The sequence below is a fragment of the Canis lupus genome, chromosome 9, assembly GCF_011100685.1.
Source record: "Canis lupus familiaris isolate Mischka breed German Shepherd chromosome 9, alternate assembly UU_Cfam_GSD_1.0, whole genome shotgun sequence".
Lineage (NCBI taxonomy): Eukaryota > Metazoa > Chordata > Mammalia > Carnivora > Canidae > Canis > Canis lupus.
Genome location: NC_049230.1, coordinates 3,737,910 through 3,757,191, shown reverse-complemented (window position 1 = coordinate 3,757,191; position 19,282 = coordinate 3,737,910). Strand labels below are relative to the sequence as shown.

Genomic DNA, 19,282 nt, shown 5'->3' with positions numbered 1-19,282 from the left:
CCTCCTTCCTTGCTCCTTGTGAAATATGACCTCAGCTCCCTCCAGGACTCCCAGTGCTTTTATTCCCTGTGCCTACCCACTAACCTTTCTCTGAGACCTTTGAGACTGGATTGTCTGAATCCTGATTCCTGCCTCCTTGCCCGTTTATCATTTTTCCTGGACCCATTTTCACTCTTAGAACCTATAGCTTTTTGGCCAGAATTCCCTGAACTTTTTGAAAAAATATCCCCTAAATCTAGGGTACGCACCTGACAATTCCCCGAGTGTCTTTCCTTAGCTATTATAAGCCCACAGGGAATCACCCTGTGTGAACTGTGAGCCTGGAGTTCAAACATTAGCCTATTCACTGGACTAAAGACCATGGCCATGCCCACGGCCAACATGGTCCCTGAACCCAGCCCAAGACTAATTAATGATGCTGAGAGAGGCCACTGAATCCAAAATCACAAAATCAATGGAGCTTTTACCCCATGATTTAAAGAAAGGGGAATGAGACTCGGTCTCCCCCACAAAGCACTTGGACGACTCTCAGGATGAAGAGTTTAGGGTTTAGAATGGAAGTGTTTGTGACAGAAAGCCAAGGGACATGAAGATGAAGGGGGTAAAGCTCATCAGGGTGGATTTTTTTTTTTTTAAGGGTTTTAAAACTCTATTGCCTTCCTGTTTCTTCATCAGGGGTAAGCAATTTCCAGTCATCCCATCCATTAAATAAATATGTATTAAGAAAGAAAAACACGCCCAAGAGCATGCTGTGTGCGTCGCTGGATGCACAATGAGTCCTTCTCAGAAGACGGAGCTCTGAGCCTTGAGAAAGCATGAAACAGAGGAGACATCAAGGTCAGGGGGCAAATGCCCAGCCCCTGTCATGGGAGTCATCTTGGGTTCCACTTGAGGGGCTCAGGGTGGGGTCATTGAGAGAGTGGAAATCTCTGGAAAAACCCTAATAACCCTGTTGCAACATTCTAGGAAAATGGCCCATCTATTGAATAAGGGTGAATCAGCCAGGGGAAGGTTTGGGGCAGTCTCCGCCATCCCACGGCCACTTGTCCCCACCCTTCGGTTCCCCAGTGATGCTCCCACTACCCCCTGGGGGCCAGGGTGGTGCTCCTCTCCGGAATTTCAATGAGACACATGCAAATGGCCAGAGGGCACTTCAGGGGAAGTTATGAGGTGAGAGGGGTCCCGCAAAGCAGAAGTGAGAGTGGTGAGATTTCCCAGTTACACCCCCCCCCTGCGCTCACCCCTCCCCAACACCCCGTGTGGGCCCAGGTCCTTCCCTCTCAGAAAGGAGGCCTGTGGTTTTTCCCCAATTACCCAAGTCTGAGAAAGTGTCCATGTTTAAAGGAAACTAACTGGTCAGTCTCATTTCAGCCCCAGAAATGAGGAATAGACTTGGGGCACCCGGCGGGGCTGGTGAGCAGCTGCGAGAAGTAGGAAAGGAGTACCACAAGGCAGGACAGGGTGTTAGCCCCCTGAGTAGCTCCTGACCTCAAGTGCCAAGTCCCTGGGCCTTCCCGCCCCAGCTCCCCCGGACTGCAGGCCCCCTAAGCCCCGGCAGACACTATTCAGGAAACCAGAACCCCATTTCTGGAGCTGGAGCTAGAGCTCTGGCCTCCATCCAGATGCACCTCTGAAACCTCCCGCCTTCGCCGCTCCCTTCTGATAGAGCAATTCTGCTGTCCCAGTAGCTTCCACTTTTAATTAATCGCCAATTGATTACCCTTCCATTTACACGTGAGTGTGAAGGCTCTGGCCTCTCTGTCAGGAAGTAAACTACCTATTGACAAGTGAGTCAGAGCCCTGGGTGGCTGTTCGTTATTCGTTATTCGTTATTCGTGAGCCAGGGTGGTGGCGGACCGGGCTTCCCCTCACCTGTTCCAGCTTGCCCTGCGAGATGGAAGTGAAGCTCTCTGGGGAGAACGTGGTTTCCTGCCTTTTCCTGGGCCCACGTTTGAACCACACTTTCTTCTCTCTCTCTCACTCACTCTCTCTCTTTCGCCAGATTGCCATCCCTGGTTTGGTGGCTTCTTGCCTGACCTTTTACCTATATCCTCGGTTTGGTTAACCATGGCTAACCCAAGGTGTAAACAAAACTATATGGCATCAGTGAAAGAATCAGTAGTACCCTGTAGGCTGTATTTCTTTTCCTGAGGGGGTGAGCTGAGCAGTGTTGGGTATGGGGACATGTCTCATTCTTTACTCATATATAACTTATTTTGTATTTTCGTCGAGGATAAGTATGCATTTAGTTTGTTTTACAACTCACAAGTATTAGTGCAATCATGTGAAGGAAAAAGAAAGGGAGGTGAGGGGTGTGAGTTGTGGGGTGGGGTGAGGGGCCTGGGGCCAAGGCTGGAGTCTGGAGGACCCCAGCACCCCGGCAGCTGAGGCTCAAGGGGAGGGGGACATTCCGTGGGCACTGGCCTCACCCAGTTAAGCAAGCCACTTAATCTCCCCATTTGGCAACTTTGTCCTCTGAACAGCAGGTGGGCTGTCGAGGACTCTCCCTCCTGCTCCTGGTGCCCTGGGCAGACCACCTGGGGCTGGTCAGAAAGTCAGCACCTCAGTCCCCACCAGAGGCCTGACGACCAGAGTCTGCATTTTAACAAGATCCAAGTGGTTGGTGCGGACATTCAAGTTTGAGAAGCACCAGGCTGAATGACATGGAGGATTTAGAACACCTAGTGGAGCGGGAGCATGGACAAAGGTCAGCTTCCTCCTCTTCCCTTCCCTGAGCCTCCTCCCACACTCTCTTTGGGAAACTTTTTGCTCCGGAGAGAGGGATTGGGTTAGATTAGCAGGGGCTCGCATTCTGATGGCGTTGCCTGTATTCTGTTTCCTTATGACCATGACGTGGAATAGACCACAAAGATTCTTATCCTGGTTCACAGATGGAAGAATGTGGCCCGAGGGAGTCCAGCAATTGGTCCTAAGGTCAGAGTGAGCCCAAAGGGACACAGGACACACGTGCAGATGCCTGAGGCTTCGACCACCAAGCTAAGGTCACCCATGGAAGTGGTCACTCCCTCTCGTGGGGAGTGGGGGGGCCCAGGGGGCAGCTGGAACCTATGATCATCAAAAAGGTTTGCTGAACAGAGTGTAAAAGGACCCCAAGGGACTGGAGTTTGGTGTCCTAAACGTGACACCAAATGTGACAGTTTAACAATTTGCATTTAATAACCGTTTGGGGGGATCCATCCTGTACTGGACCCTGGGGATCTATCCGACATTGAACCATAAGGACACATGGGTGGGGGCTTACAGTCAAGAAGGGCAGGCCAATGGGACATTGGACATGAGGACAGAGGCCGAGCCGACACGTGCAGGGTCCTAGGAAGACCATCCCCGGAGAGGTGGAGAGGTGGAGAGGCCCGGTGGCAGCACCTGCAGGGGCCCTGGAAGGGGGTGCGCTGTGGCCACAGGCTGCGGACACTCTGGCGGTGACCTGGCACCCGAGATGGCCTCTCCGGGGTGTAGGGAAGGACCTGGGTCTGGCCAAAAAGGGGAGGGAGGTGGGCGCGGCCTGGGAGGAAGGTGGGGAGGGAGGGGAGCCCTGCCCTAGCGTGCCCTCTGTCCCGGGCGCGCACCCTGCCGGGAAGCCCTAGGGCCGCAGCTGCTCGGCGGGCCCGGCCCAGAATAGCCGCCCTTCCGGGCAGGGCTGCCCCGGCCGCAGCGCCAGCGCCCGAAATAGGGCTCGGCCCGGAGGCCCCCCGGCCGCGGCTGGAGGGCGCAGGGGGCCGCCGGGCTCGGGACCCGCGGGGACCCGGGGAGGGGCGCAGGCCGGGATCCGGGATGGGGCGCGGGGCGGGGAGCGGGGGGGGGGGGGGCGGGGGGCGCTGACCTCAGCCCCGGGGAAGCCCGTCGGGGGCCGCTGATGGAAGGGCGGAGGAATGCGGGCCGCGGTCCCTCCCCGGTACACGTTGCCCCGGGGAGCGGTTGCCATGGGCACGGGCCTGGGGGGCGGGGTTCACACGCGCGCAGGGGGAGGGGCGGCAGGCGGGCCTCCAGGGACCCTCTCCGCCCCTCCCCCTCCGCCCCGGGGTGTGCGCGCTGCTCCCACCCGCCGGGTGACATGCAGTGGGGGGTTGCGGTCAGCTGCAGTCCTGGGGCCAGGGGGACCTGGGGAGGCTCTCTGCCTGGCCCCCCTTCCTGCTCCCCCAGCCTCCACTCCTCCCCCAGCCTCCACTCACCGGCTCCTGGGCTCAGTTTCCTCGTCTAGTAACCGGTGATAAGTCGTATCTACCATACAGGGTGGTCATGATTAAAATAGAATCATTATGTAATGTGCCCTGTGCTCTATAAATGGGGTCCTCTCTTCCTCCCCGCCCCCTTCCTCCCCAGGCAGGCCTGGGATCCCTTAGGCCTTCCCATGTCACTGTCCTGTGTTTGCACCCCTTCCCCCACCCCTCCCCCTCATCCCACCCCACCTGCCAGAGCATCAACACCCTTGCCCTAACCTTAACCCTTCCCTGTCTTCCCTTCCCCTCAGGGTTACCTTGGAACCCACCTCATACAAGAGGATGGTCCAACTTGTTGTCAGAACCTGCGGGAATCCCAGGCTAAGGTCCAAAAATATTCACGGAGGGTGCAGCCTGGCTGGAGTGAGTCAGCCTCTCCTTCTGAGCATCAGTTGCTGCTTCAGCTGCCCTTTGCAGCTTGGGCCTGGTGGTTGCCAGGACAAGGCGGCCCCTGGAAATCACTGGGATGATCAGCATGGTCTGGGGGTGGGGTTAAGCCGGCCCAGTGCACCTGGCAAGGAAGGGCCTCTCTATCCCCCTTCCCCTCCTCCTTGGGAAGCGAGGCTCTGGCCCCAGGCACAGTGGTACCCCATGTAAGGAAGGGCGGGCCTGACTTACTGTAACTGCCTGGCCAAAAGCCTGATTGTCGTGTGGTTGGGCAGGCCAGCCGGAGAGGGGCCCTGGTGTAGGGAGAGCTCCCAGTGTGAGAAGTGGAGGCAGAGTGTCGCTGTTTTCCCAGGGAGAATCAGTAGACCAGGTGGGGCTACATAGAGAGTCACCCTTTCTCCCCTCGGTGGGGCAGGCCACTACTTCAATGCCAGATTATTGTAAGAAATCAAGCCTGGGGCCGCCTGGGTGGCTCAGTCCATTAAGTGTTGGTCTTGGGCTCAGGTCAGGATCCTGGGGTCCTGGGATTGAGCCCCGCATCGAGCTCCCAGCTCAGCGAGGAGCCTGCTCCTCCCTCTGGCTTGTGGTCTCTCTCTTGCTCACTCTCTTCAAATAAATAAATAACATCTTTAAAAGAAAGAAAGAGGAAGAAAGAAAGAGAGATCTGTCCAGGGGCTCAGCCCCTTTTCAGCAGCATCAGAGCCGCCAGTGTTGACAGAGCACTCGCTGTGTCCTAGGCAATGTGGGTGTTCGCTTGCTGAACCATCACAACCCGGGGGAGATGGGAAGCAGGTTTAGAGACCTACCCAGGTCTCCCAGCTGTGAGGAGGCAAACTGGACCGGGATGAGAAATTAGGCTCCTAATCGCCCCTCCATCTGGCCCCCTGAGTATGGGAACCAGCGGAGCAGCCGGAAGAGCAGATGGCCTGGGGACAGCCCAGGTGCCTGAGCCCCTCCCCCTCGCCTGCTCGGTACTCAGCTGACTTCCTGTCCCTGGAAGAGCAGCTGCGGGTCTGCTGGGGCAGGGCGGCCCCTTCCTGTGGTTCAGGTAGAGCGCAACCTCATGCTTTCTTAGCATCCTCCCTCTCTCCCTTCCCTAGAAGTCAGACCTGGGTACCCCAGATTGCCGCCCAGAGCCTGGGGTCTGCCCAGAGTCCCCAGCGGCAGGTGAGGGTGGAGTGGGCAGAGAGAAGGAGCTGCAGGCCCCGGTTGAGGAGGGCTCCAGGGGACCTGAGAACTCGGCCTTCAGCTCTCAAAGATCACTTGGAGGCCTTCCCCATCCCGTCTCCTCTCTGACAATGGTGAAGAGGCAGATGAAGGCCCTTTAGCATCACATCCCTGGCTCTCCGCGGCCTGATTGTTTGGATTCAATGGGAACATCTGAGGGATGGAGGCTGCTGTGTGCCCGTGTCCACCTCACTTCCAGACACCCAGGGCTTTGCAAAGAGCTGGCTGTTGGGCATCCCCTGGACTTTTCCCTAGGTAACATTGCCAAGGAACTGTGGCACTGGCCAGATTTCCCATGCCTGGCCCGGTGGCTCTACCTCTCTCTCTCTCTCTCTCTCCCATGGAAGCTCGGCATAAGCTTTCTGGAGGATGCTCTTCCTTGTGCGAGGGGTCATCTGAGGTTGCTTACACTGAGCTCCTCACCAGAGAAATGCAGGAGGCATCCCTGCAGCTAAATGAGGCAACGTCTGTGGAGGACCAAGCCATGCCAGGCAGGCTACAGCCGTATGCTCCCTCCCAGAGAGACATCGCCCTTGGCCATGCAGCCCTTGGCTAGGCCAACAGCTGGGCTTCATCCCTGGGTGCCTTTTCAGCCCATCCTTTGCTCAAGGTGTCCTTAACAGAGCATAAAGGGACATTCCACTTGTCTCTCTGCCCAAGAGCAAAGAAGGACACATTTCTCTGGCTCTTCCTCAAAGATGCAAAGAAAGAAAAAAAGATGTTCTTTATCTGAGATCCTACAGACCCAACCAGCAGTCCTGGGTTGAATAGTGTCCCCAGAATTCATGTCCACGTGGCACGTGTGCATCTGACCTAATTTGGAAATAGGGTCTTTGCAGATATAATTAGTTAAGATGAGGTCATAGTGGATTAGTTTGGGCCCTAATCCAATAACTGGTGTCCTTATAAGAAGAGGAGATTTGGACACAGACACAGAGAAAAAGGCTGTGTGAAGACAGAAGCAGAGATGCGAGTGACGCATCTATCCACCAAGGATTGCCAAGGACTGCTGGCAGCCACCAAGCTGAGAAGAGCAAGGAAGGAACCCCCCGCCCCCCAAGGCTTCAGAGGGATTGCAGCCCCACCGACACCTCGACTTTGGACTCCTGGCCTCCAGAGCTGTGAGAAGGTCCATCTCTGTTGTTTTAACCCTCCCCGTTTGTGGTCCCTTGTTAGGGCAGCCCCAGGAAACTTGTACAGCCACCAAATGTCACACTGAGGGCAGTTGAGGAAAACAAGAAGGAAATGTAGCAGGCACACAGAGCAAAAACTGGAAAACACCAAGGAGGAGACGGGAAGTGCTCCCTCAGGGTCTTCCTCTCTCGGGGGACAGGATACAGTGGAACCAGTGGCACAGCCTTGCCATCTTCCTCCGAGCAGGAACAGAGCAGGAGCGTGGAAGGCTGAATGTTGGGTGAATGGGAAGTGTTCAGATCTTGCTGGTCCCAGGGAGCCCCTGCTAATCATCATCATCATCATCATCATGGGACCTGGTCTTGTATCACCCTTATAATGCAGGAAGCAGGTTTTGTTGAGATCCCTCACATAGAGATTAGGAACCAAGGCAAGGCCGTTAGGTGCCCGCCCAAGGTCGTTTGCCAGGAAGCAGTGATCTGGGACACACAGCCAGCTTTCCTGCCCCACAGCCGGCGCTCTGCCCTCTGCCAGTCGGGTGCCGCGGAGGGAGGGGGGAGCAGTGGCGGGATGGCTCCCAAGCCAGTAACCGGTGGGGTTAGCAGGTGCTGGCCATGGGCAGGGTCACGGCAGCCTGCCTGGGTCACTGCCTGGGTTTGGACCCCTGCTCTGTTCCTGGTTAGCAGTGTGATTCTGGGGCGAGTCACAGTACATCCTGTTCGCCAACTCTCCCTATTGAAAAACTGGGGACGATGATAGGACCTAAGTCATGGAGTTGTTGGAGAATTAAGTAAATTCATATGTTTCAAGTGCTTAGAATAGAGTTTGGCACACTGGAAGTGCAGCCATGAAGGTGCGGACTGAATAAAACACGCTGGGGAGGGGGGCGCTCCTTCCCCAGGGTTGGGGCGAAGGAGCGCCCTGTGGGATGGTGAACCTGTCTTCTTCTTCCTCCACAGGCCAGGGGGAGACCAAGGCCAACACCAGTCTCATACAGTCCTTGTCTGTGTCCAGCAAGGAGGGGCCCTGGTTCAGTTGTCTGAATCCTGCCTTCCAGGCTGAGAACACCTTTTGATCCTGGGCCAGGCCAGCGTTTTCCTCCCCGAGGAGAGCTCAGACCCCTGCCATCACCTCCACCCCGAGTCCTGGTTGGTCGCTGCCTAGTTAGCTGTACTGGTGGAGGGACCTAGACTGGGGTGACTCACCGTCACACATCAGCCTATGGAAGGATAGTGCACAGTGCACGGCCCGGGGGATGGTACTGTGTGCTGCATTCACAGACAGAGCCAGAATGTGCTGAGCAGCATGTGCGTGAGCAACGTGTCCACCCTGCACGCGTCCGGGAAGTCCTCCCGTCATCTGTGACCACTTCCTCGCCTGTCTCTTGGGGGTCTGCAGCCTCTACTGGGTATCTGACCCTTTTCATCGGCTCCTCTCCAGATGTCTCTCTTACCAGCCACAGAGCCCAGCCCCGTGACCCCAGGGCCTGTAGACTCTGCCTGAGTTGAGGCCCCTCCCCTCCTGTGCTCAAGACTGACCGGCTCAGTGCTCAGCCTGGTGTGGGCACAAGGTCTCTTGCTGCAGCTGGGCCCCTTGGCTGACCTTCGCAGCTCCTTCTCTTCGACTGGAGAGGCCTGGCAGTGTGCCTGCGGGGCGGGCCCCGCTACTCTCCTGGGCTCCTCCCCTCCACTCCAGGGCTCTGGCCGTAGCCTGGTCAGGGTCCTTGCTGACTTGTCAGCCAAACCCTGGAGTGATGGCCCGAGGAGGCCAGTGGGGAAGCCCCAGTGTGTAGGACAGTAGTCCACAGCCAGGGACTGCCTCCCCCCCATCACTGGGCAATGCTGGTTGGCCAGTTGGTCTCTGAATATCTTCTAGATGGCCTCCCTGCCAGATCCCCTTGCCTACTTTCACCAGGAGCCAACCTTCAAGGGATACTGAAAAAGGCAGTGGATCGCTGGAGGACTACTCCTGGAAGCCAGCCTGCCTCCCTCTCAGAGCAGGCTCCTCCCCACCCAGCCTCCTCTTCATAGGATCCTGTAACAGAAAAGTTACATAGAGGTCATCTCATTTGTCCCCCAGCTTCCAGAAAGAGAGTTTAGGGTGGTATTGGGGTTCTCCGAGGCTTCAAGCAAAATCTCTTACCTTGGGTTGGCCAGAGGTCTAACTGGAATTTCCTTAGGAATTCTATGTCCTTTGGGAGGACAGCTCTGAACATCTGAGTCTCCCTCCTGCAGAGAGGTGGGATGAAGCTGGCATTCCCTACAACCGCCCAAGCTCTCCACAGGTGGAATGACGGCCCTGGGACTGTCTCACAGGGCTGAGCTGGCCTCTGGTGAATGACCGGTGTGGACCCAACTGCCTGAGGAGCCTTTCTAGCCCCCGCTAGGTAGTGGGGACTCTCATATGCAGACGTTAGCAGTAGTGGGGAAGGTACGAGACTTTCGTCAGGTGATGAGTGTTCTAAGTCGGCTTCCACTGCTGATTATCTGCGTGCTTTGGGGCAGGTGTAAATCCCCTCTACACCTTAATTTGTTCACTGGAAAATGCAGTCTATTGCATTTTACCCACCTCACTTGCATCGTAGGCATATAGGGAGCATGGGATGGCACCGCGTAACAGGATGCATCTTGAGAAAAACAGAAACGCTATTTATACAAACATAAGGTACTAAAAATTAAAGATGTCTGCTGGTGTCCCAAACTAAAAAGTTGTGGATGACTTAATATTTTAACGACCTCTGAAACCCAATTATTTAAAGGCAATTCTGCTTTTGTACAGCTACGGGTCTAGTCCTGGTGATGGCCGCGGGGTGCCACCATAATCTGCTGGGTTTTGTAAAGAACATAAAAGAGCAGAAGATACAGTGCCTGGTACAGAGTAGGCATTTGATAAATAATCACAGAAAGAAGGAATAAGAGTGAGTTTCTTCCTTCAAAGAGTTCACAGTTCAGTTTGGAAGAAATCAAGAAACCGTAACACCATGTGACCAAGTGATAAACTCAGAGGATGCCTTCTGAGGGAAGAGAGGTCTCCAGGACTGCAGGAGTCCAGGAGAGCTTCAGGGAGGAGGCGGGAAAGGAGGCCGCCTGGAAGAGAGGGGCAGGGCAGGTGGGTGGGCAATTGGGCTGGATAATCCCAACAGGACGCCACACAGGCTCACAGGTGCGCAAGGGGGTGAAGTGCAGGGCAGATGGGGAAAGCATCCTCATGGAAGGAAGCAGATCTACCAGCGTGGGGTGCAGGGGGTGGGTGCTGACCAGGCTAGGTTTCCACTCAGGGGAGAGCCTGAGGAGTTAGAACCCAGCTGAGAAGAAAATGCTAAAGGAACTGATGTGGATCCTGCAGGGTGGGCCTTGTGTGTGACGTAACGAAAGCAGTATTTTTAGAAGATGAGTCTGGTATGGATATGCCCGATGGGGACATACCACACTTCTTGAAGTTCCCAAAAGTTTTTTTCCCTTTTCCGGGCCATTTCCCTCTTTCAGATCAGTAGAATGCCCCTGTGTCCCACACATCCCACAAGCCGCCTGCCAGCGGAGGGAACACCTGCTGTTTTGCCTGAGCTCACGAGTGTCACCTCTTCTGGGAAACCACTGTAGGTCATTTCCTCCTGGGGGCCCCCCAGCTGTATGCCGTATAACATTTTATTTTTATACTCATTCCTTTTTAGGATACTTCTTGGTTTTCATGTCTGGTTCCCGTTTCGGACTGTAAGCCTCTTGAAGTCTGAATGCCTCCTGGTTGACAGTGATCTCCAGCATTGGTCACAGTGCCCAGAACGGGGTTCCCACCTGCATTGGGATCGCCCTGGAACGTTGTTAAGGCAGGGGTCAGATGCTGCTAACGTACCCTAAAACGCACAGACACTGCAGCCCCCATCACACAACCATCCACAAAGATCATATTGCGAACAGCGCCCCCTGCAGTTGTGCAGCACAGCGGCCTCCTGAAAGACCAGGTTTTATTTTTATTATTATTTTTAAAGATTTTATTTGTTTATTCATGAAAGAGAGAGAGAGAGAGAGAGAGAGAGAGAGAGGCAGAGACAGGCAGAAGGATAAGCAGGCTCCATGCAGGGAGCCCGATGTGGGACTCGATCCCGGGACTCCAGGATCACGCCCTGGGCCAAAGGCAGACGCTAAACCGCTGAGCCACCCAGACATCCCTGGACCACATTTTATATTTCGCCTCTTTACCTTCAACACCTTGTGCGTTATAGATACTACATAATGTTTTCTGTATGTAAAGGAAGACTGGAGATTTGAGGGGAAGGAAATGAAAGGCAATACATTTTCTTGTATAATGTACATAATGAACAAGCATTCTGGTTGTTTTATTTTTTCTTTTCTATATATATACGTGTGTGTGTGTGTGTATATATATATATATATATATATATATATTTTTTTTTTTTTTTTTTGGTAAGTCTAGCCCCGATTCAGCCTTTCTCTAAGATCCTTGCTATGAATGGCAGCAGTGACCTGTAACCAGGAGAGCGCGCGGTTTTAGCATTCAGAGCCCTAGCTTCTTTTCAGAAGAGAGCCTGGGGCCTCTGGTTCTCTGCAATGCAGCCTTCCAGACCACTGCTGTTGCTTAAGGCCATGCTGCAATGCAGAGCACTCAGGAGTGGGAAGTCCAGAGTTCTCCCCGCTTCTGGGAACAGCCCCCCATCCCCCTCCCTGCACCAGCTTCCACAGGCAGTCCTCATGACAGTGGGTCAGGCTCACCCAAGGATTTCACAAATGCCTGGCCTGTTCCCAGCACAGCACAGCTGGGAGGGCTCAGCACTGGTTGGGGGGGCGGTGGAGGGGAAGGAGCACCGTACTCCTCCCCTGTGGGGGCCCGCTGTTCTCAAGCCCAGGGCCCAGGGGCTGGAGCCCGGGAGAGGGAAGGGCTGCGCTTGCCTGCGCTTGCCACTTGCCCGGCTCGCAGACTTTCCCTCCCTGCTGATTTCCCAGATCGGCGGCTTAGTCAAGGTTCAAGAAGGAAATTCCCTGTCCCTGGAAGAGAGGAGGATTCAGGCTTGTCTTCCCCGAAGGCAGCATCAGCACGGAGTGGTCTGAGAGTCACCTGGAGTGCTGTTGAGTATGCAGATTCCCGGACTATCCTCAGGGCTTCTGATTCAGAAGGAGCCTGGGTTGGAGTCTGGGAGCCGGCAATTTCATCTGCTCCCTGGGGGGCTGGCCGCAGGTGCTTCGGTGCTTTGGGGGGCTTGAGGAGGTTGTGTGTGTGAAGTGTATTTAGCTGAAGGAGCCCTGGATTCTTAGCTGGAGGACGGCCAGCTCCCTCCCCTCCCCCCAACTGGCCGCAGGACCCTGGAAGAAGGAAGGGTATTTTGGGCCTCAGTGTCTCCATCTCTGAAATGGATGTGTTCTGACCTGAGGGTAGGGTAGGGCGATCAACTAGCCTGGCTTGCCGGACTTCCAGGACTGAACTGGGACAGTGCCAGGCAAAGCGGGACAAGCTGGTCACCCTACCTGAGGGTCGGGACAGGATCCTGGATGTGCGATGCACGCAATGTACTGGAAATGTGACTTGAAGATGCATCCTTGGGGCCCTAAGAGCAGTCTGTACTTATTGTATTTATATATTTACTAGTTCATGGTCGGTCACTCCCCCCCCTAAATCTCAGGGGAGCAGGACAATCCGGGCCTTGTCTTGTGCTACACTGAATCCCCTGACACGTTGGATGTGTTCAGTAGCTATTTGCTGAGCGAGTCAAAGCGCGACTGAGGGGCTGGGGGCTCTGGGGCTCCAAGGTCCGGATCCCCGGACAGAGAAGGTGTGCTCCGGGAGGCGGGGGGTGGGGGGCAGGGCTCGCCAGCCTGGAGGGAGATCTGGCTCCCCTGGGAGGAGAAAACTTGATTCACTGCTGGCCGGGAAAGAGTCGGTGCTTTCTGAGCAGCTCCTCTCGGAGGGTCAGTGACCCCCGGTGACGGAGGGCCGCCTCCCCCCCACCCCCGCCAGGAGCCCGGGGCGCGCGGGTCCACCCTGTCTCCTCCCCCTCCCGCCCCCCACCCCAGGGAGGTGCGCCTGGCAGCCTCCCCGTCGAATTTCCTGGCACTCCGCTGAGAATAAACAGCGCTCCGCGCCCGTAATCCCGTTGTCACGGCGACCGCTCTCCGCGGGGCGGGGGCGGGGCGGGGGCGGGGCGGGGGCGGGGCCTGCCTGCGCGTGCGCACTCCGCTGGGGCGGCGGCGGCGGCGGCGGCGGCGGCGGCGGCGCGGGCGCGGGCCCGGGAGGTGCCACCCGCCGGGCTCAGCGCGGACATTCTTCGCATAGCTCCGCCAGGGCTCCCGCGGCGTCCGGGAAGTGACTCTTCCTGGCAGAGGCCGGCCTGGGAGCGACGCGCCCGCCCGCACGGGAGGGGGCGGGACGCGGCGCGGGAAGGTGCGTCCCGGGCCCGGCTCCTCGCACCCTCGGCCTGGGTCTCCCCGGGCCGCCCCCGCGCACCGTGGCCCCCGCCGCTGCTCGGACGCCCTCTGTGGCTCCCCCCACGCCCGCTGTCTCTGCCTGGCACCCTGGCGGTGCCCCCTCCCGAACCTCCTTCCTCGGTCCCTAGACCAGGACCCAACGTACAGGCTAATTTTCCATCCCCAGCTCCCCTGTCTGTGGCCTCCTTCCCTCCCTCCCCCAGAGCAGGCCTTAGATTTCCCATTCCTGGCTCCAGCTCATCCGGAGGCCTGCCCAAAAACAGCACCACCCGAGAGAGCATAGGGCCTCTTGGGGGTGGATTCTTACACGCCAGGAGCAGCAGAAGGGGGCACAGGGCCTGGAAGCAGCAACCTCTCCCCCTCTCTGTTGGCCAGGGACCCCCAGCTCTGCTCTTCTTAACTCCACTGAGGCATGAGTGTCTGCTCAAGCTTCTTGGTTCATCTGGGAACCAGGACAGAGAGCCCCCTTACGTCCTTGGGAGGGGGGCATTCTGTCCCCCAAAAGGATGGAGACGTACAAAAAGATTTCAGCAACCGGAGGGTAGGATGAGAGGGGAAAACAGGAAGGAGCGCTCAGGAGCAGACCCATCAGAGGGAGAGATTCTTGCCTGATGTTGCCACTAGTTTGCTGTGTGAATTTAAACTAATTGCTTTCCTTCTCTGGGACTCCGTTTCCTCGTCTGCCAAAGTAGAAGGTTGGTCTAGTTTGTGGTCTGAAAACGGAGAGACAGATAAAAGTAAAGGAAGAAGGATGGGGGAGGGTGGCGTCAAGGGAAAGGAGTCAGGGGTCTTCCTGCCTCTGTGTTTAACCATCCAGCGGGGGCAGGAGGACAGCTTCCTCCTGGGTCAGAGAAGATCAAGCTGGGTAGGTTAGTGCCCTGTGAACGGCTGGACACTCTGGCTGAACAGCCGCCTTCTGGGCAGAGGACGGGGACTTTGTTCCAAGGTTCCATCGAGCCAGTCCTTCCATCAGCTCTACAGCTCTCTTCTGAAGGCAGAAGGGGGCCGACTGGCAGACCCTTGGGCAGGGAAGAGCCTGCCAGGAGCTTCCCAGGTCCCACTGGGTCCCCTCACCTGACCCTGTGCTCTGGGAAAGTGACCTTCCCTGGGTCTGCATCCCCAGTTCCAGAAGCAGTGGTCTCTCTGTAGTGGTTCCTACATGCTCTGTCCACTCAGTAGTCATCCCTAGCCTGATTCTTGCCAGTTTACATGATTTCCCCCCAAAGTCTAGGATATGGGAAAGAAAAAAAATCACTTTATTTACTGTTAGTTGCCTTTTGGGCACTGATTCCTGGAGCAGCTTATGTGGGCCCCCTGGGGCCAGGAAGAGGCGTCTGGCGTGTGTTTCAGGCATCTGAGGCTTAGGGGGCCCTGACTTGGGGACCATACTCCTCTCTCCAGCTATCAGGACTGGGGCTTGGCGGGGGGAGGAGGAAGCATGTGTTTTTAACACAACCCTAATGCTGAAACCCCAGAGGGGGGTAGTCACCTCATGGCCTTGCAGGGGTATGTACGGGGCAGGGGTGGGGGGCAGCCCTGGGCCCATACCTAGTGCTTCAGGAGGCAGAGGTCACAGGTTTGGAAATCCAATGCTCCCAAGTTCCAGTTCTGTGTCTTTCCCACATTCCCAAGTGGTGTGTCCTTGGGCAGGTTGCTTAACCTCCATGAACTGGAGTGGCTGCCCCCTCAGGCGACAAATATTTACTGAGCACAGTTCTAGGCATCAGGAGCGACCAGTGTAAGCCCCCAGCTCCCATGGAGCGAAGTCATATCTCAGAATACGGAGGCGATAACACCTGCCTGCCTCGTGGGGTGGGGGGGGGAAGGTTAACCCAGATAGCCTCTAAGTGCCCAGGGAGTGGGAGTGACTAAAATTAGGCAAATAGATGGGTGCTGTCCTTGCGAGGCACGGGGCTGTCCACGGCTCAGGCTGGGTCTCCCAGGGAAGGAGGGAAGTTGGAGGTGTTGGGAGGCAGTGCCTGTGGGGACCACCCCTCCCCCCACCTCCCATGAACCCGGCTGTGCTGAGGTCACGGGTCACCGCCAGGACCCCGGAGTCTGGGCTTTCTCGGAACACCTCCTAGCCAAGGAGCGCCTCTAATAGCCTGGAGTCTAAAAGCTTTGACCACAGCTCAGCTTACTCCCTGCAAACCCTTTGAAGCGCTTCCTTCGAACTTGCTTTGCATATTCTGGTCAGATCTGAATCAGACTAGCAGGAATTACCCCTCTCGGTACAGTCTAGGTGGCTGCCTTAGCTTGTCAGTGACGTGGTGAAAACGAGCTCGATTCCACGGCGAGGAGCGCCCCGGACGGCAAGGGGGCAGAGCCTGCACCCCCGCGGCACCCCCCCTTCCTCCCTCCCCTCGGACGCGGCGTGGGTGCGGGTGAAAGAGAAAGCAAGAAGGCAGGGAAGGGGCGGGGGTGGGGGGAAAGGCTCCAGTCGCTTTTCATTAAAAAATAGTGCTCTTTATTATAAATTACTGAAATGTTTCTTTTTTGAATATAAATATAAATATGTGCAAAGTTTGACTTGGATTGGTATTTTGTTGAGTTCTTCAAGCATTTCCTAACAGCCTCGAAGGCCTGGGTGGGGGAGGGGAGAGGACTGGAGGTGGAATCTTTATAAAAGACAGAGTGATTGAGGCAGATTGTAAACATTATTAAAACAAAACAGAACAAAAAAAAACAAAAAAACAAAACAAAAACGAAGTAACAGGAAAAAAAAAAAAACAAACACCCCAACACACAGCTGCCCCATCCAGCCCAATACCTGATGCAGAAAACTTTTGTGTTTGTTTTGTTTTCCCCAAAAAGAACAGTTCCAGGTAATTCCATCGCTGCTACATTCCTGTTAACTTTTCACTGATCAGTGCTATTGCAGAGCGGGAGCAGCTGGGGTGGCAGGGGCCCCAGGCCCTCAATGACTTCCTGCCTGTGCCCTTCCCCCGCCCCCCACCCCCCACCCCCCAGGTGAGGAGGGCCGTGGGACCCGGTGGCCCTGCTCTGCCACCGTGAGGCACCTGTGACTGGCCAACACCGAGGGGCTCGCATTCCTCCAGTGCTCAGGCTGGAAGGGGAGCATGCGGGCCCTCCACCTCCGCCCACGCCTCCCCCGCGCGGGGTGGCCGGCAGCCTGCCCTCCGAGGAGCCCTTGGCCTCTGCCTGGATTGGCTGAGTGTGTGGCTTCTTGTGTGCCAGTCCCTATCCATGGGACAGGGAGCATTTAAGGCAAATCTCCTAGCCAGACAGTCAGGAGGCATAAAGGAGAATCCCTCAACTTCTCCGTCCAGGATCTGGGGTCAAAGATGGCTCATCTCCTCCATCCTCTCCACCCCACCGCCACCCAGGTGCCCAGAAGGTAGGGCAGGGATGGGGACAAGAACTGACCAGCCCGTCCTTCCCCCTCCAAATGCCACTTCCCCCTTAAAACGGGGGAAGGGCCCTGGGCTGCCAGGCACGGGATGGGACTCTGGGACCTGGGTTTCTGGTGGCTGTCCCAGAGAGGGGGACAGAAGAGCCCCCTTCAGGTCACCTACTGCCCTTAGCCCCTCTCCCAGAGCCAGGGGAGGAGCATGCAGCCGCCCTCCTCACCTGGGAGGGACAGTGGGAGTGGCCATTGCCCTGACCAGCCAGCAGCCCTGAGCCCCCCCCCCCCCCCCCCCCGGGGGACCGTTGCCTGCACCTTTTTCCAGGCCAGAGACCTGCTCGGGATTAAAGCAACCTCTTAAACCAAATCAAAGAGCAAACAAGTTCCGTTGGAAAGTTTGAAGACTCCCCAGCAGTTCTCACTAGTTCAACACTCCTGCAGTGTCCCCCCCCCCCCGGTTTGGAAATGCAGGGGGAGTTGAGGAAGCCAAGAGGAGAGAATCCACTGCTGTTGTCGCCGTCTCCACCGGGCCAGCAGGCTCCTCCGGAGAAGCTGGAGTGGGGGGCGGGGCGCTCAGGTGGCACTCCCCCTTCCCTCCAACACATTCCAGGACCCGCCTGCCCCATTCTGCAGGGGGGGAGGGCCGACGGGAGGGGTCTGTCCACCCCCCTGGCTCACCCAGAGCTGCAGGACTCTCCCGGCTGGATTCTTGTGCTTTGTGCCATGTGCCACGGAGGAGAGGGGACCCAGGCTCCTCGCCCCGACCCCTGCCCTTTGCTCTTTAAAGCGGGGCATCGTACTGGTCCAGGAATTCCCGAATGGGCCCAGGCAGCTGGGTGACTTTCTCGTAGGAGTCCAGGTGGCCATTGACCGTCTTCCGACAGAGATGCTGGAGCGTGGCCACGTTGGAGGAGAGGGGCCGGCTCAACACCAGAGGGATCTTCTCGCCCCCGGAGTAGATGTAGTAGGCTCTCCTGGGGGGATTCCCGGGGAGCGGCTGGGAAGGCGGCTGCTCCGACACCTCGGAGGAGGGTTCAGTCGGTGGAGCGGGGAAGGAGGGCGCGCCGGGGGGCGGCATGTAGTGATGCACCAGCTTGAGCACGCAGTCGAAGCGGGGCACGGGCTGCGTGCTCCGGGGGTCGCTCTGCAGCGAGAAGCTGCCCCCCTCGCACTGGATGCGCAGGTTCTTGGTCCCCGACTGGGTCTTGACGCTGAGCGTGAAGAAGTGGCGCTGGTCCGAGCTGTCGCGGATGAGGAAGGTGCCCGCGGGCTCGGCGCTGAGCAGCAGGTTCGCCTCGCCGCCCGTCACGGCGCTCCAGTAGAAGCCGCTCTCCTGCAGCTTGCGCACTGCGTTCACCACCAGCTGGTACTCGCTCTTGGAGCTGAAGGTCTTGAGGCGCAGGCTGGTGTCCAGGGGGCGGCTCATCCCGGCGGCGGGAAACTTGCTGTGGGTGACCATGGCGCACGGAGCCAGCGTGGGTCTGCGCGGCGGCGGCTGCAGCTGCTCGGCGGCCTCCGCACAGCGGCCGCTACCGCATCCCGGGGGGCTGCGGGGAGGAAGGGGCGCGCCGCGTGAGTGCCCGGAGCCCTCCAGCGCGCCCGGCCCGGCCCCCGCCGAGCGGCCGGGGCACCCCCGCCCCCGCGCCCCGCGCGCGCCCTCCTTCCCACCCGGGCACCCCGCCCCCGCCCCCCGCCGGGCGGCCCCACGCAGCCCCCTCCCCAGCGCGCGCCGGGGGGACACCGAGTGGGAAACTCGGGCGCGGGACTTGGGTCTCCGGGCGCGTGGCCGCGGTGGGGAGCGGCAGGGGGACCCCCGGGGCGCTCGGGGCGCCGCTCAGTCCGGGGGCCCCGGGCGGCGGGGACGGCGCGAGAAGCCCGAGGCATGGGGGTGGGGGGAGCGGGGAGGGGACCCGAGGAGCCCGAGGGCCCAGCCCTGGGTCTTCCGGGAACCTGGGATCTCCGGCTTCCATCCGCTCTGGCCCCTACCTCGTCCCCTCCCTGCCGGGAATGACCCGGGAAGGGGAGGGGAAACCGGGAAAAGCTCCCGGGACGAGCGAGCCGCCCCCCGCGCCCCGCGCCCCGCGCCCCGCGCCGCGCCCCTCCCGTCCGTCCTACCTGGTCCCGACACGGAGTCTCCGGCCCCGGGGCTGCGCCTCCTACGGTCCCCGAGGCTGCGCCCAGATGTTGGCGGCCGGGAAGTCCACAAAGGGCCTCGCGCGCGCGTCCCTCGGGCTTCGCCGGGGCGCCCGCCCTGCCCCCTGCGCGTCCCCGGGCCGGCCGGCGGGGACGAGGCGAGGGGCCGCGGCGGGAGCTGGGCGGGAGCTGGGCCGGAGCGGCGGCGGCGGCGGCGGCGGGGGCGGCGGGAGCGGAGTCGGAGCCGCCGCCGAGGCCGCGCGCGCGGGTATATACGCGGCCGCCGCGCCCCGCCCCCCCGATTCCTGGAACTGCGCGGCCGGCCTTCTTGTAATGTTTAGTCACTACTCGCAGCAATGAAA

General features: G+C 58.3%; 1 protein-coding gene and 2 long non-coding RNA genes across 3 annotated transcripts; 1 reads left to right on the top strand and 2 right to left on the bottom strand.

The window, feature by feature from the left end:
- Nucleotides 1-3,152: 3,152 nt before the first annotated feature.
- On the bottom strand, nucleotides 3,153-5,206 carry LOC111097281. Its single transcript, XR_005364150.1, has 4 exons — nucleotides 4,857-5,206; nucleotides 4,508-4,689; nucleotides 4,191-4,239; nucleotides 3,153-3,491 (listed from the first exon to the last, which is right to left on the bottom strand). It is a non-coding gene; the product is annotated as an uncharacterized LOC111097281 (long non-coding RNA).
- A 132-nt stretch (nucleotides 5,207-5,338) lies between these two features.
- On the top strand, nucleotides 5,339-11,305 carry LOC119873213. The gene is made up of 2 exons (XR_005364151.1): nucleotides 5,339-6,981; nucleotides 7,946-11,305. It is a non-coding gene; the product is annotated as an uncharacterized LOC119873213 (long non-coding RNA).
- Nucleotides 11,306-17,568: 6,263 nt separating this feature from the next.
- On the bottom strand, nucleotides 17,569-18,246 carry SOCS3 (suppressor of cytokine signaling 3). The gene is given in 1 exon segment (NM_001031631.1): nucleotides 17,569-18,246. A coding segment is annotated over 1 exon segment (678 nt).
- Between the last annotated feature and the right edge of the window lie 1,036 nt (nucleotides 18,247-19,282).